Below are 15,222 nucleotides of genomic sequence, written 5' to 3'. Positions count from 1 at the left end.
ACACATTTATTTTTCCTCTTAAAACTGTCTCCCAGCTTTGCTGATAATTCAACATAGGCTGGGCATTTATTTATATATTGAAATAAAGTCTGCTTTCTAATATCAGAGTTTACAGATGTTTACAACTTCCCTCATATAACGTTGTGGCTTCTCTGCATTTTGCTCGGAACTTGTATTTTAACCTGCCCTGTAAGGCCCTATTCGCACTGAGTTTTTTTACACTTTTTTTTACGTGGAAACCGCGTCTGAAACCGCGCCAAAAAACTGCCGAAACTACCTCCCATTGATTTCAATGGGAGGCGGAGGCGTTTTTATACCGCGAGCGGAAAAACCATCTCGTGGTAGAAAGAAGCGTCATGCCCTATCTTCGGGCGTTTATGCCTCTGACCTCCCATTGACATCAATGGGAGGCAGAGAAAGCATATTTCACTGCGTTTTTTGACCGTAGCACTCAATGGGCGAGAGCGTCATATATCTTCTCCCCTTCCTTGCACAGCATTATCTCAGCTTCCATCGCAAGAGCATGCTGTGCATTGAAGGGGAGGAGCTGTATGACGCTGATAGGACAGTATCGTCCACCAACACAGACACCACCCTCAGTGACACCACAGCGTTACCGCCCTTTTGGCTAGTATAGCCTAATTTGCATAATAAGAAAATGGCTCATAACTCGGGAAGTAAAAAATGGATTGGGATACAAATTACACTGACATCAGCGTGACAGCACCTATGACATGAAGTAAGAAACTGGGCTTTACTGAACTGGTGACAGTTCATCTTTTAAAGAGGTCAGAGACATTTATGACATATCCACAAGTGGGACCCTCATCTATCTGACATTTATGACATATCCTGTGGATATTGGAAAACTCCTTTAAGCATCAAAGGCTATACTTACCGTTTGTGTATACTGTCCCATTTGATGTGTTGAATATTGCCCCATTGGAAATCGATATGTTGACTGCAGGCTGTGTAACACTCTCTGATGCTGCCTTGGAGCCGAAAGCTAGGAGAAAATTTTGTAATTAAAGGATGTCATCAGAAACATCAGGAGACTGTTTAATCGTCTTTTTATACATGAAAAAATTTAGACATTCTCCCATATCTCCAAAGTCTAATTAAGAATATAAGCATCTCAGCTGTTGACATTGACTAGATGATACTGTCTCTACGTCCAGTGTCTCTTTCAGTACTGACCAAATATATAAATGTATTGGGCTACATCTGGAAGGCGCACTTTTTTTGTAGTTAGGTCGTATGATAAAATGAAAAAGTGAACGTGGCTGAATAATATATGGTCATTATCCTACTCAATATATTAGCGATTCTGTTCAGATTATTTTTCCAACAATATAGGAGGTCTTCCTCTACCCCTGTCTTTCTTGATAATAAAATACTGTTTTAAACAGATTGAAGAATGGACAAACCATTGAGTATGGAGGCTGCTCTACTTATCACATATTTAAAATCTCAAGTTAATTGAAAGCTATATCCACTTTAGCAACCATATTTGTTTTTAAGTGCTCCAATACATCTGAAATGAAATAGGTCCACATACATATCAGATTGTTTTGTTGCTACTGCTTCTATATGTAACGTCCATGTCCGCGGGCCGTCGGGTTTACTCACCCCCCGACGCCCGCGGCCATGGATCCGTGAGCGCTGGTCCCTGTCTCCTTCCTAGGAGACGCCAGCGCTCACTTCCGCTCCGTCCTGCTGTGCCCTGATTTCCTGGTCTATAAGAAGGCCTTATGCCTTCTGATCCTTGCCTGAGCGTTGTTAGTCTATCCCAGTCTGTCTCGCAAATGGTCCCTTGGTGTCTCCCGTTCCAGCTGTTACCCGTGCCCTGTTACCCGTTCCTGTATTCCGTATTGTTCTAGTTCCTGTGCCTACCAGCGTTGGAGTAGTGTCGTCTGCCACGTCCAGTGTCGTCTGCCACGTCCAGTGTCGTCTGCCACGTCCAGTGTCGTCTGCCACGTCCAGTGTCGTCTGCCACGTCCAGTGTCTTCAGCTTCATCGGATACTGCCCGCTACGTGTGGCGCCACCTGCCGCACCAGCCTCCATCCGTGCTGAAGCCACAGCCACCGTCCGGACTATTTCAGGTACCCGAGCCTTACTGTCTGCCATTGACTTTCGCATAGACTGTGACCTGGTCAGCTGCCTCCCCGCTACGGCGGAGCGGCCTAGTGGGTCCACATACCCTGCGTCCGTGACACTATACAGAACTATGTATCTCCATTGTAACAGATTACAAACACTGGGGGAGATTTATTATTACTGTCTTGAATTAGTTTAAAGCTAGACCACCTTTTGGTTGGCTTACTTTAAACCAATATTTTGTGACTAAGTTTTGGCGCATTTTAAGACTCCTCTAAGTCCAAACCCTTTTTCTTGACACTTTTCAAAACTGTATAGTTAGGTTCAAAAAGTTTCTAAAACACATAATAAATCTGCCACAAAGCACGTACGGCAATTCTGGCACATTTAGCTTGGTAAATTTCCCTCTCTGTGTATTCATATTTTCTTCCATACGTTTGCTACTTTTTGCTAACCTACTGAATGTACATTAGCAAGTGACTTGTAATGAGACAAGTGGACATTAAAGAGTGGTATCTACAAGATGTCCCAAAATGGTTAACCTGCTGAGCCCTTTGAGTGCCCACTGTCAGCACTTAAAACTGTACACGGTATTCTCTTATGAATTGTATGGCTGGGTGAAACATTGTAAGGGAAGCCCTATCTCTGGCTCTTGGTAAACCAGCCATGGTTTTGGTAATTATACACAATTAATATAGATTTCTGCCTTTATTTTCCAATATTTACGTAGAGTTCTACATTTTGCTTATGAACTCCCAAGTTGTAAATTATGACAAAGCTACTGAACAGCATTACATGTATTTACAGCTTAGAAATTTAAGCTATGCATCTTCAAAAGTCACTTTATGGGTATGTTCACACAGGGCAGATCAGCTGCAGATTTTCCGCAACGGATTTCTTCTGCAGCGTATTACAGTATCAGCAAAGTGGATCTCATACACATGCTGAAGAAAAAAAAAATCAGCTGAGCAAACATTCATAAATTGACCTTTAGTGCGCTTTTTTAATCCGCAGCATGCCAATTAATGCTGCGGAATCTTCACACTTTTGTTGTTTTTTCCCTATTGAATTCAATGGGAGGTGAAACCCACAACAAATGGCAAATGTTGCTATTTTTGCGGAAGAAATACTGTGATTACCCCGCAAATCTGTATCCCCCTTGGCCTTGTTCTCCCGGCTTGTCTCCGTGCAGCCGGGCCACTTAGGCTGAGTTCACACGGGACGGATACACTGCGCAAAAGCATGCAGCGTATCCATCCTGTGCGTCGCAGTGAATTACAGGCGAAAAACCGCACCAAACTGTGGTGCAGTTTTTCGCCCGGAATGTCCGCTGCGGAAAACTGCAGCACCAGCCGGCCTTCTAGCAGGCCGGCCTCCTGGGATGACGTTTCATCCCAGGAGACTGCTGCAGCCTGTGATTGGCTACAGCGGCGGTCACCTGGGATGAAGTGTCATCCCAGGAGGCTGGTCTTCTGATGTCATCCAGGCCGGCATCCTGGGATGGGACGTTTCATCCCATGTGACCGTCGCTACAGCCTGTGATAGGATGAAACCTCATCCCAGGAGGCCGCGCTGGAAGAAAGAACACAGACTTCTGGGTAAGTTTCCGGCTTTTGCTTTTTTCTGAGTTGTATTTTTTGCAGCGGGATTGCTGCGACCCCGCCGCAAAAAAAAACAACTACTGCTATTTGTTGCGGGATTGACCACAATTTTTGGTGCGTTTTTTTGGCCATAATTCCCTGCAGGTTCTAGGTTGGATACACGGTTTCATGTGTATGGAACACTCCCTATAAGTTACAGTTCCCGCACTGGTCAGCTGTTATACAAGTGTGTTGGCTTTTTTGGACCTGATACTAAAACACACTTCCCCTGCACCTCCCTGCTTTCAGTTTTAGAGCATGACCTTTTTTTGACACCTCCTTTCCCGAGCTTCACTTCCTTCCTCTCCATTAATGCATGTGAATGTTCCAGTCACCACCCCGCTTATGTCACCCCTGCAAGGCTTATTTTTATAATTCATCCTTTCTGCTCTTTAAGTTTCTTTACCTTGTAAAAGTCTTACCTTTTTTTTCATTTTTTAATTATACAGTTAATTTTTCAAAAAGGACATACATAGTGAATGCCTTATAGAAACTACCAAGATTTCTTGCAAGTCCTCCCCTTTCCTTTGGCAGGAAAGCAAAGAAAGGTTGAATCCACAAGGGACTCACCAAGTAAGCCAATGCACTGTTAAGAGTCCTGGAGCTGAGCATATGTAATGAATTAGTGACTTTAAAAGAACATAGACAGTGGTCTGTAACATACTGCAAACCGTGAAGGTGGTTTGTATTATGGGTTTCCCTGGTGTGATAGGAAATTAGATTCAAGCAAGAGGAAATCATATCACAATATTATCGTGATTATAAAATTTTGTCTACTTTTTCATACAGTACAGAGATGTATATATCCGATAAAAAGAAAGTATGCATTTGTAAAACCTAAATAGATTCTGAAATGCAATAATAATAGCTAATAAAATAGTTAACAGTTGAGAGAGAGAGTTTAGGAAGCAAGATCCCCTGTAGATTTGACTTAGAGGGGTTCTCTGACCTATAAAAATCAGGTTCAAGTGGCCGAATCCTTTTGTACATGGTGAGTACAGAGTGATTCCTCCTATTGTGCAGGCCAGCCAATAGGAATTGGTGCACAAGAGATGGCTTCTTCTCACCAGCCTTGAACACATTAGGTGAACATTAAGAGAAGGGAATCCAAAGAACTTTAGGCGGCGCAATAACAAGTATGTAATAGATATATCCAGGGGCGTAACTAGGAAAGACTGGGCCACATAGCAAACTTTTGACTGGGGCCCCCCCTCCCCTGAGTGTCACACAACCCCCCCCTTGTAGATAGTGCCTTTTTTACAGCCCCCCTGTAGATAACGCCATACAGTCCCCCCTGTAGATAACGTCATACAGCGCCCCCCTGTAGATAACGCCATACAGTCCCCCCTGTAGACTGTATGGCGTTATCTACAGAGGGGGACTGTATGGCGTTATCTACAGAGGGGGACTGTATGGCGTTATCTACAGAGGGGGACTGTATGGCGTTATCTACAGGGGGGACTGTATGGCGTTATCTACAGGGGGGACTGTGTGGCGTTATCTACAGGGGGGACTGTGTGGCGTTATCTACAGGAGGGACTGTGTGGCGTTATCTACAGGGGGGACTGTGTGGCGTTATCTACAGGAGGGACTGTGTGGCGTTATCTACAGGGGGGACTGTGTGGCGTTATCTACAGGGGGGACTGTATAGCGTTATCTACAGGGGGGACTGTATGGCATTATCTACAGGGGGACTGTATGGCGTTATCTACAGAGGGGGCTGTATGGCGCTAACGCCATACAGCCCCCACTGTAGAGAACGCCATACAGCCCCCACTGTAGAGAACGCCATACAGCCCCCCTGTAGAGAACGCCATACAGCCCCCCCCCTGTAGGGAACGCCATACAGCGCCCCTCCTGTAGGGAACGCCATACAGCGCCCCTCCTGTAGGGAACGCCATACAGCGCCCCCCCCTGTAGGGAACGCCATACAGCGCCCCCCCCCCTGCAGGGAACGCCATACAGCGCGCCCCCCCCCCCTGCAGGGAACGCCATACAGCACGCGCCCCCCCTGCCATACAGCGCCCCCCCCTGCAGGGAACGCCATACAGTGCCCCCCCCTGCAGGGAACGCCATATAGCGCCCCCCTGCAGGGGACGCCATACAGCGCCCCCCCCCCCTGCAGGGGACGCCATACAGCGCCCCCCCCTGCAGGGGACGCCATACAGCGCCCCCCCTGTAGGGAACGCCATACAGCGCCAAAAATGCGACCTATAGTGTGTCCTACAAATAACATGCATCCCCTATCCACAGGATAGGGGATACATGTGTGATCGCTGGCATTGATAGGGAGAACAGGGGACTGAAGTCCCCTGAAGTTCTCCATGACTAACCTCTGACTTACGGCGTCTGCGCAGCTCAATAAAAATGAAAGGAGCGCTGGTCACGTATGCGCACAAGCGCGACCGGCGCTCCATTCATTTCTACGGAGCTGCCGACACAGACTCCGGAAGTCCGAGGTTTGTGATGGAGAACTTCAGGGGACTTTCGGTCCCCCGTTCTCCCTATCGCTGCCAGCGATCACACATGTATCCCCTATCCTGTGGATAGGGGATACATGTCTTTTGTTTAATGGCAGAGCGGGGAGATACCTCCCTGCTCTGCCGTAGTGATCAGTGGCGTCCCGCTGTAGCAGCCATAGCGGCTGCTAGCGGAGCCTGCGGCCATGGTGGGGGCCCGTGCCGGCGGGCGACACGGGCCCCCGCATGCCGCGGGCCCCGTAGCGGTCGCTACGGCTGCTACGGCGGTAGTTACGCCACTGGATTTATCTAGAGACTTAGACCTTTCACACTTACTGTTGCTCAGTAGACCATATAGCTGGCAGCCTTGGATATAACTGCATGAAAGACGTCAGGTTTCTAGGACTCAGAAGCAATGCATGTATGGGAGGATACCTCCGTAATACTGCTCTTGCTTTTGACTGGAACAATTTGTTTTTTCTTTATGGTTTTTCATTGAAAAACTCTGTATCATTAGAAGCAAACAAAGATACAGCAGGTGGCCATAGGTTGTTATAGGCATTATAATTGGGATCCATGTGACAGATCCCAATTACAACCTATGTGCATGAGGCCTTAGAGCTACATAAGCATCAAAAGGGTTTTCCCATCTTGGACATTTAGGATATGCCACAAATGTCCGATAAAAACGGGTCCCACCTCTGGACCCACAATAATCTCTAGAACGCCGCCCCCTAAACCCTGTTCTACGTTGCTCGGCTCCCACTGCTTCCTGGCCACTTCCTGATTAGGTGGTCACAAGTTAAGGAAACAGTCAAGCTCGCTAAGCTACACTGTTTCCGTAACACCCAACCACCTAATCAGGAATCGGCAGTAGCCCAGCAAGGGAGAATGTGGTTTAGGAGGCCCCGTTCTAGAGATAGGTGTGGGGCCCGCATCTATCGGACATTTATGGCATATCTTGTGAATGTGCCATAAATGTCCAAGATGGGAAAACCCCTTTAATCTTCTAGTAATGTATTTCATAGCACAACCAAGTGCACTAGCCAAAGTCACCTACACCTGGTGCTGTCACTACAATTCCTAATATGCTACTGTATTATACCTTCAAATTTGTACCATTATAAGACAGTGGTACCAAATGTGAACCAGTCATCTGCATTGAACTTTGCAAACTAGCATGATCTAATAAAGTGCTTCTCAAACAGTGAGGCGCCACCTAGTTGTTGGTGAGGCATTACTAAGGAGGCAGTTTTGACAAGAGTTAACCCAAGCTGCACAGGCCTTTTCTGGTTTAGCAATATAATTGACTCCTTTTGTGCTTATCACTTATCACTTAAAGGGAACCTGTCACCTCAGTAATGCTGCCCTCACTGCGGGCAGCATAAACTAGTGATAGACACTCACGTTTCAGAGGTCTGTCACTTATGTGCGGATGGTAAATAGTTTTGGAGAAATTACACTTTAAACCTTGGCAACGCATGGCCAGCTCTGTGGTGGAACAGTCACACTTATTCGTGAACCACCGTTTCTCCCACCCACTTGCTGCTAATTGACAGATTTGTCCTTATACGCTGTAATAAGGAGAAATCTGTCAATAGCGGCGAGTGGCAGGGCAGAGCTCATGAAAAAACGTCACAAGTTGCCAAGGATTAAAGTGTAAGTTCTCCAAAACTGCTTAACATTAGCACAGAAGTGACAGACAGCTGAAATTTGTGCGTCTATCACTACTTTACGCTGCCCTCAGCGAGGGAAGCATAACGGAGATGCCAGGTACGGATGTAGCCATCTTTAACTTGACTCTGATAAATTGCTGCAGCGGGATATCACACAACAAAAGCCATTGAAAAGTCATTGAAAAAGTCAAGATAAGGGATCTAGCCTCTGTGTATTTAATGCGTTAAAAGTAAAGATAAAGACGGCTACATCTGTACCCTTTAAATTGAGAATTATTTTTACATTTGTCATGTACTTTGGCCACTGATGTTAGTTAAGGCCTAGGCATCATCCTGTTCTGGCTGATGAGAAAAAGTAGAAAAAGTTTGAGAAGCCCTGATCTAATAAGGTTTGATTGGAATTTTCCAAGTGCTTTTTTATATTGAGACCGCAGACAATACTGTTTTAAGACACTGTTAATAGTATTCTAAGCACTGCTACATGATTTACTAACAACAGATCAGAGCGCTTTGTGCACTGCCAAAATACAGAACTGGATGTTTATAAAATGTCTTACAAATATTCTGCCATCATAATACATACTGGACTTGTACAAAACATAGTTACGTGTATTTTTAAATCATTTTGCAGTACTTCTTATTTAAAGGCTTTGGTTCTGTTAGTGGGTTATACGGTCAAAGAATTTGGTTGCATCTCACAGCTAAATTAGACAAATGATACCAAAGTTCAGTATGAAGGCCATGGTTTCATTCGTTCATTGATGTCTTGACAAATTTCTCTTCAAGAAATGTATTCCAGCTGTTGTTCTTCTAGAACTTTGTCATCAAATGCAATTTTATATTAAAAACCTGTTTTTGTAGCTCTAAAACAAAAAATGACTCTGTACCTCTTGATGATAACAGGCAAAAATATAATTGTAGCAAATAACTTACCATCATTTCTATATTAGAATGGGAGATTACACTGCTAAGTGTATTTAAGATATGAAGTATAGGTGTAAATGGATTATTTTTATAGTGTCACTGAACGTGTCGATTTTGTAACTGGTATCAATGTTATGGTACAATAATATTGCAGTCATCAGAAACCCTGTCCAGTGCTTAACGTGTGCTAATTATAGATGTTCAGAAAGCAGACCTTTCCGTCAGAGGAACCGATAAACGGAAAGTCAAACGTAAACCATAGCTTTCGTTTGCATTACCATTGATCTCAACGGTAATGCTTCTGTTTCAATTGGTTTCCGTTTGTTTCCGTTCCGTAAGGTTTCCATTTTTTTTCGCAGACACAATAGTGTAGTCTGCTATGCTATTGTTTCTGCTAAAAAAAAGTCTAAACCTGACGGAATGGAAAAAAACCGGAAACCAATTACAACAAGAGCATTTCCATTCAAATCAATGGTAATTCAAACGAAAGCTACGGTTTTCGTTTGACTTTCTGTTCATCGGTTCCTCTGACAGAAAGGTCGGATGGAAGCCCAACGCAGATCTAAACCGATCCTAAGTATGGTTAGTGGAGGCAGCAATTCTATATGCGGAACATTCCTCTAAAAACTAGGCCTATCAATTTAGTGGCATTTTCAATTAGCTAGTAATCTCGATCTGAAAATGAGCGAGTATAAAGTCCCTCCAAAGCCAGTCAATAATTTGCCAATTTTAATTTATTTTCATATTTATCCAGCTTTCTGATTTTCTAGCAGGCCAGGTTCACATGAAAGTAACATATCAATTGAAGTCTTGGAGCTGGCAGCATCATCATGTTGAGTCAAAGCATACCACCAGTGAATAATAAAACTTGACAGTGCTCTTAAATCCTCATGTACATTATTAAACGCCAACTGTTTGCGGCAGACCTCTCCTTTTTGCTAATTTACGAACATTAAGTTATTAGCATTGCCTGCCATGTTAAAGATATTGTGAAGCTGCGCTGGTGGATTGACATAGATCTGCGTAATGCTGCCACTGGATTAGCAGGGGCTCTTATGAGTTCCTATGAGAGCCTTACTAATTTATTATACAGATCTAAATCTCCCAGCGCAGCGGTGCTTCCACTCAAAACAGGAGCCCGGGTCTGGAAGATTGCACAGGTCATACTTAGGAATAGCTTTGCCTCTTCATACTCACCTAGAACCCCGTTATGGTCTAATCTGTGTTTGTCCCACCTAGAGTCTCTGCCGGGTGCGGTGATGTGAACGGGGGCTGGGATCAAGTTTTTGGGTGAACTTTACTTGGCGGATTCTGGTTTTGTGTCTGATGTGGGCACATATCTCCATTGTGTGTGGTCGTGTCCCAAGGTCTCACCCTTTTGGTCGGAGGTCCTTTTCCTTCATGACTATTTTGGAATCCCTCCTCAGATCTTTCTCTTGGGTATCATGAATGAAGTTGTTCAGGGTAATTATAATAAGTTTTTCTTCCGTTTTACACTATTTTGTGCAAATGTCCGTATAAGTTTAAAAAAATATGGTCACGTTGGCTGGCGTCCTCTGGGATTGCAGTGTAAATATTCTATTGGTTGTTCCGGGGTTGGGAGATTGTAAGGTCAGGTGGCGCACGTGTTTTGAATGAAGTGTGAATCTGATGTAGTTATTGTCAGATGGAGATGGATCACATCTTTATGTACTACGTAATTTCTACATCTGATATCTGTAGCATTTATCCTGTAACTATATCATACTTGTCTTTCCATTAATCCCCATGTTTTGGTGATACGTTCACCGCCATTCTGTACAATGTTAAATGTTAATTTGTTGTTAAAACGCACAAATATAACTTTAAAAAAAAAAATATATTGTAAAGGCGCAGTCCGGATGACTTTTTCTACCAGCCTGCTAGCGCACATTGCACTTGGCACTCCTGTCCTCTCTCACGGCAGACTACATGCTTGATAGTGTGAAGATTGCTGTCATCACAAGACTCCCTCTACAGACACACAGACTGTTTGTAATTCCACATTTTGATAAGGTTTTCAAATTATTTTATCTATCTTTTTGTCTCACTATCTCTTTCAGCAGGGAGGAAATAAAAGGTTTTAGTGTTTCAAGTAATTCAGGTTTTTAAGTGGATCACTGGAAGTATGTTTTGATGGATCTTTATCCTTAGGGCGGGCATTGACCCACTTAGGCTCTGATTTACCTCTCACTTAATAATTTCTGTGGCTTAGAGCAGTTTAACATGTAAACCCACTGATTGCAAAGGTGAATCCAACATTTCTTAAAACATAAGCTGCTCATAGAATTGTGCTTCAGTCTGCAAGCCTGACCTGCCATTCTTTCTAAAAGACAATCGGTGTTCTAGCTGCTGTGTAAACTATGCTGCCTTAAAAAACATCTGTACAATAGAATATCCAAGTAATGCAACAGCTCTCCATATTTAAGCTTTTCATTTTGCTCAAACCCCTTACCACAGAGGTCACACAGCCAGCTGCAGTACTCATGGCTGGCTTTATTAAACAAAGCATAAAACGGCTCAGTGATCTGTTAATGAGCATTTAATTTTTGGAAATTTTAGGAAATGAGTCCATGGTTGCAATTAAAGTCATTAAAGAACTACCCTACAGGGGGGACAGTTAAGGAAAATAGAAGGGAACAGTTACAATAACAGAATAAAAGATTCATGCTGAGGACACATTCATGTAGAAGTGTGATATTAGGGGCAAATGCATTTGTGAATCTTTTTCCTTAGGGTACCTGTAGCATAGTGAATGATGTCCTAACAAATGAAAGGCCTTTTGTGTGGAAGATTTTTTTCATGAAATTGTATGAGCACCTTAAGTTATACATGTTTAACTAGTTCTGCTTCCCTTAGGTTCTGTTATTGACCTTATGAAGCGGAGGAGATGGACAGTTATCAATATTCTTGAAATCTGGGCGCTCAATAAAGTGAGTAGGACTATTTACAGCAATATTTGTAAATACCTAGTACGTTACTCTTCTGTGCGCAATGGTGTTATGGGAGATGGATGTAAGCCCAGGAATATAGGGTTATAGTACCTCCCTTTCCAATAGCACATTCTGAAACTATTCTGCAAGTATAAGCTATGTGCATTTAATGATGGATCTTCTTTCAACCATTGACATCAATACATGATGGAGAAATCTACTTTCTGCAGTGAATGTTAAAGACTATAGACAACTTTGTCATTACATGTTTTTTATTGTTCATTTGCTTCCTAAATGCAAACTTAAACAACTTTTATAAATAGTCTTCATTAATAAATTTCCTACAATTTTGCTGCTGTAGAGCCTGTGCGACTCTAGAACATAACTGACTGTGCTGCGGATTCTAACATAGATCTGATAGCACACTGCTTCTAGTTATGTGGTCTCTCTCTGCTCTCTTCCTCCCATCTCCTGTGTTAGAGATAGCAGCAGGGAGGCACATGAGGTTGTACACCGCAGATTAGAATGTGGAGAGGGAGGAAAGCATCCAAGTGTTCAGGGAGAGTGAACACACAGGCTGTCGGTATCAGAGTGAAGATAGGGAAGAAATCACAAATGGCAGGGAAAGGGGGAGAGATCACACAGGCTGTGTAACACACTTGGCGGAATGCAGGGGAAGAAAGGTAGAGGGGAATCACACACTCCTCAGCATCATTGTCTGTCAGGAATAGGAAAGGAGTTCTCTCATGGGCTGGAAGAGAAAACAGTACAGGAATTAGACTGTGTTGATACGTGAGAGCTAGTGAAGACGTTTGCATTCTGGATTCACAGAACTCACATTAGACATGTATTACTGGAAGGGACACGTCCACATGAGAAGTGTCATGAGGAGTCTTAAACTAGGAGCAGGTTGCAAACTGAATATCAGGAAATTTTATTAAGACATCATAGCAAACAGCGGTACAGAATAGAAAAGTATAAAATACGGATATACTTCACATATCAATCTGTATATATTGTAGAAAACAAAAACAAAACCTGAACAAGCTGCATTTCCTTACCAGAAGAAAACGTGTAAAAAATCTGGTGAGGACCAGTCAATGGTAGAGTTTAGTGGAGGAATGGGGGACGGCGGAGTGACGTCCGCAAATTCCAGGCCCAAGAAACCCAAACAATGTGAAGTTATGAGCTAGTATGAGGCTAGCTAATCAGAAACTCCACACTTTAAAAAATTTGTCAAGGTATCCACGTGCTTCATAAGGGAGTTTAAAAAGTGGCAAAGTAGAATTAACCAACGCAACCCATGCTAACAACGTACGAAACTTTGGATGTTTGTAATCCAGGAGTATCGTTTTTTTATTAGCATAGAACATTAAGAGTGACATGAGAGATCTAACTGGTATCATTTCTTCTACCAATAATAAAAGTTCTGAGTTCAAGTATACAAGGGAGTCCTACTTTAAGCTCAAGAAGTCCCATGACCTCAGCCCAGAAATGATGAATAATTGAACATATGTAGGAAGGAGGCCTCAGCTCCGTGGCACCGTGGATGGACAGGAGTAGGTATACATCCCATCCTAAATAATTTGGAAGGGGTGTAGTAAATTTGGTGGAAAATTTTTAATTGAATAAGTCTGTCTCTTGTAGATATCAAGGGACCTGTTAGAACGGATAGCATTTCCTTATGATCGTCTGTAGATACAGAGGAAAGAGTCAGAGACCATCAGTCCAGGGCTCTATCAAGTTTATTAGAAGATACAGTTAAGAATTGCCTAAAAAGTATGGATCATCATTTAGCCAACGTCTCCTGTGTCACCCAATCCTCCCCCGTGGATGTACAAAGTCTAACATTATACACTGCAAATTGCGACCAGAGGGCATGTCTTAACTGGAAATAACGTAACCTGAGATGAGTCGGGATCTGGTGTTTGGACCGACGTTGTGTAAAAGTAGGTACTTTATCTTCCACTACCTCATGCTCCAAGGTCAATATACCCATAGTTGCCCACTCACTAGGGTTAGGGAGGCCTCGTAACTGCGGCAGAAGCGGATTATACCAGAGTGGTGTCCTAGGTGACCAGGACAACTCTTCTGAGTCAAAGAGCAACGAAGATCTCTGCCACACCTTCAGAGTGGTCTGCATTGGGATTGCAAGTGTGTTTCTCGGTGGGAGTTCACCAGGGCTTTATAGGAACCGAGAAGTGAAGCTTCCAGCTCAGTGTAAGGATTAAAGTGTCTATGGGTAAACCACCACCATACGTAAACTAGTTGGCTAGCAAGGAAGTAGAGATATAAATTCACCTAGAGCGATTCTAGGAGTACCCTCTGCCCAAAGAAAAGATCTAAGATCTCTGTCAATATTGGCGTATATTGATAATGGTAGCCATACTAGAGAATTATGAAAGAGGTACAAGAATCTAGGTAGTGACTTCATTTAAACAAATTATTTCTGCCTGTAACTGTAAAGGGGAGGTGTTTCTATCTATCAACGTCTATCTTAAGACTTTGTACCAAAGGAGTGACATTATCCGGTATAAAAGTACAAATATCTGAGCTAATTACTATACCTAGATAAGTAATTTTATCAGCCCATTGTAATGGAGAAGGAAGTGCAGTTTCTCTAGCCGCATCGCCTATCGCCATTAATAAAGATTTTGACCAATTCAAACGAAGGCTAGAGAAGGACGTAAATAAATCAAACCGAGATAACATCGCCTGTAGAGATGAACCTGGATCCTGAATTATTTAGGAATAGAAGCGTATCATCCGCATAGAGTGAGACACCTTCCCCCCTTTCACCCATCTCAGGACAGGCTCTTATAGCAAGTGCTAATGGCTAAATTGCCAATGCAAAAAGAGAAGGGGATAGTGGGCAACCATGTCTAGTCCCTCGGGCTAGTGTGAATGAGGGGGAATTGTGACAATTAGTTTTAACACTCGCTATAGGTTGGGAGTATAATAACTGCACAACCTGGGTCCAAATCAAAATTTACCTAGTACAGACCACAGATAAGACCACTGTACCGAGTCGAACGCCTTCTCAAGGTCCAAAGAGGCCACAATTCTGGAGCCACCATACAGTAGATGATCTGTTAGTGAAGAGCCTTCACAGGTTAACATCAGTGGCCTTCCTTGGCATGGAACCAGATTGGTCTGGATGAATAAGATGAAAAATGATCTTTTGCAGAAGCATCGCCAATATTTTGGCTAATATTTTAATGTCACAACTGTAGAGTGAAATAGGTTGGTATGAGCTACAGTCTTAAAGATTTTTACGGGGCTTTGGGATCAGCACTATAAGAGCCTCTCTCATAGAAGGGGGGAGGGTATTACTCCCAAAAAAGGATTGAGAAAGGATAAGTAAATGAGGTGCAATCAGTTCCACATGCAGTGTTACCACTCTATGGGTAGACCATCTAGACCTGGGCTTTTCCTGTTTGGAAAGGAGCTAATAGCCTCAGAAATTTCCTCCAT

General features: G+C 43.4%; 2 protein-coding genes across 9 annotated transcripts in view; one reads left to right on the top strand and one right to left on the bottom strand.

Annotated features, from left to right (window-relative positions):
• Positions 1–15,222, top strand: part of EZH1 (enhancer of zeste 1 polycomb repressive complex 2 subunit) — a 519,099-nt gene that overhangs the window by 298,238 nt on the left and 205,639 nt on the right. For all 8 annotated transcript variants that reach the window (XM_075847032.1, XM_075847030.1, XM_075847027.1 and 5 more), the window contains one exon: positions 11,675–11,748. The gene's annotated coding sequence lies outside the window, so the exon portion shown is untranslated. The remainder of the gene's footprint in view (positions 1–11,674; positions 11,749–15,222) is intronic.
• Positions 1–15,222, bottom strand: part of RAMP2 (receptor activity modifying protein 2) — a 61,701-nt gene that overhangs the window by 9,997 nt on the left and 36,482 nt on the right. The window contains exon 2 of the mRNA XM_075847036.1: positions 899–1,006. Coding sequence (XP_075703151.1) covers positions 899–1,006 — 108 coding nt within the window. The remainder of the gene's footprint in view (positions 1–898; positions 1,007–15,222) is intronic.

Source organism: Rhinoderma darwinii, chromosome 13, assembly GCF_050947455.1.
Source record: "Rhinoderma darwinii isolate aRhiDar2 chromosome 13, aRhiDar2.hap1, whole genome shotgun sequence".
Lineage (NCBI taxonomy): Eukaryota > Metazoa > Chordata > Amphibia > Anura > Rhinodermatidae > Rhinoderma > Rhinoderma darwinii.
Note: the sequence above shows the minus strand (reverse complement) of the source record. Positions and strands in the feature narration are given on the sequence as shown.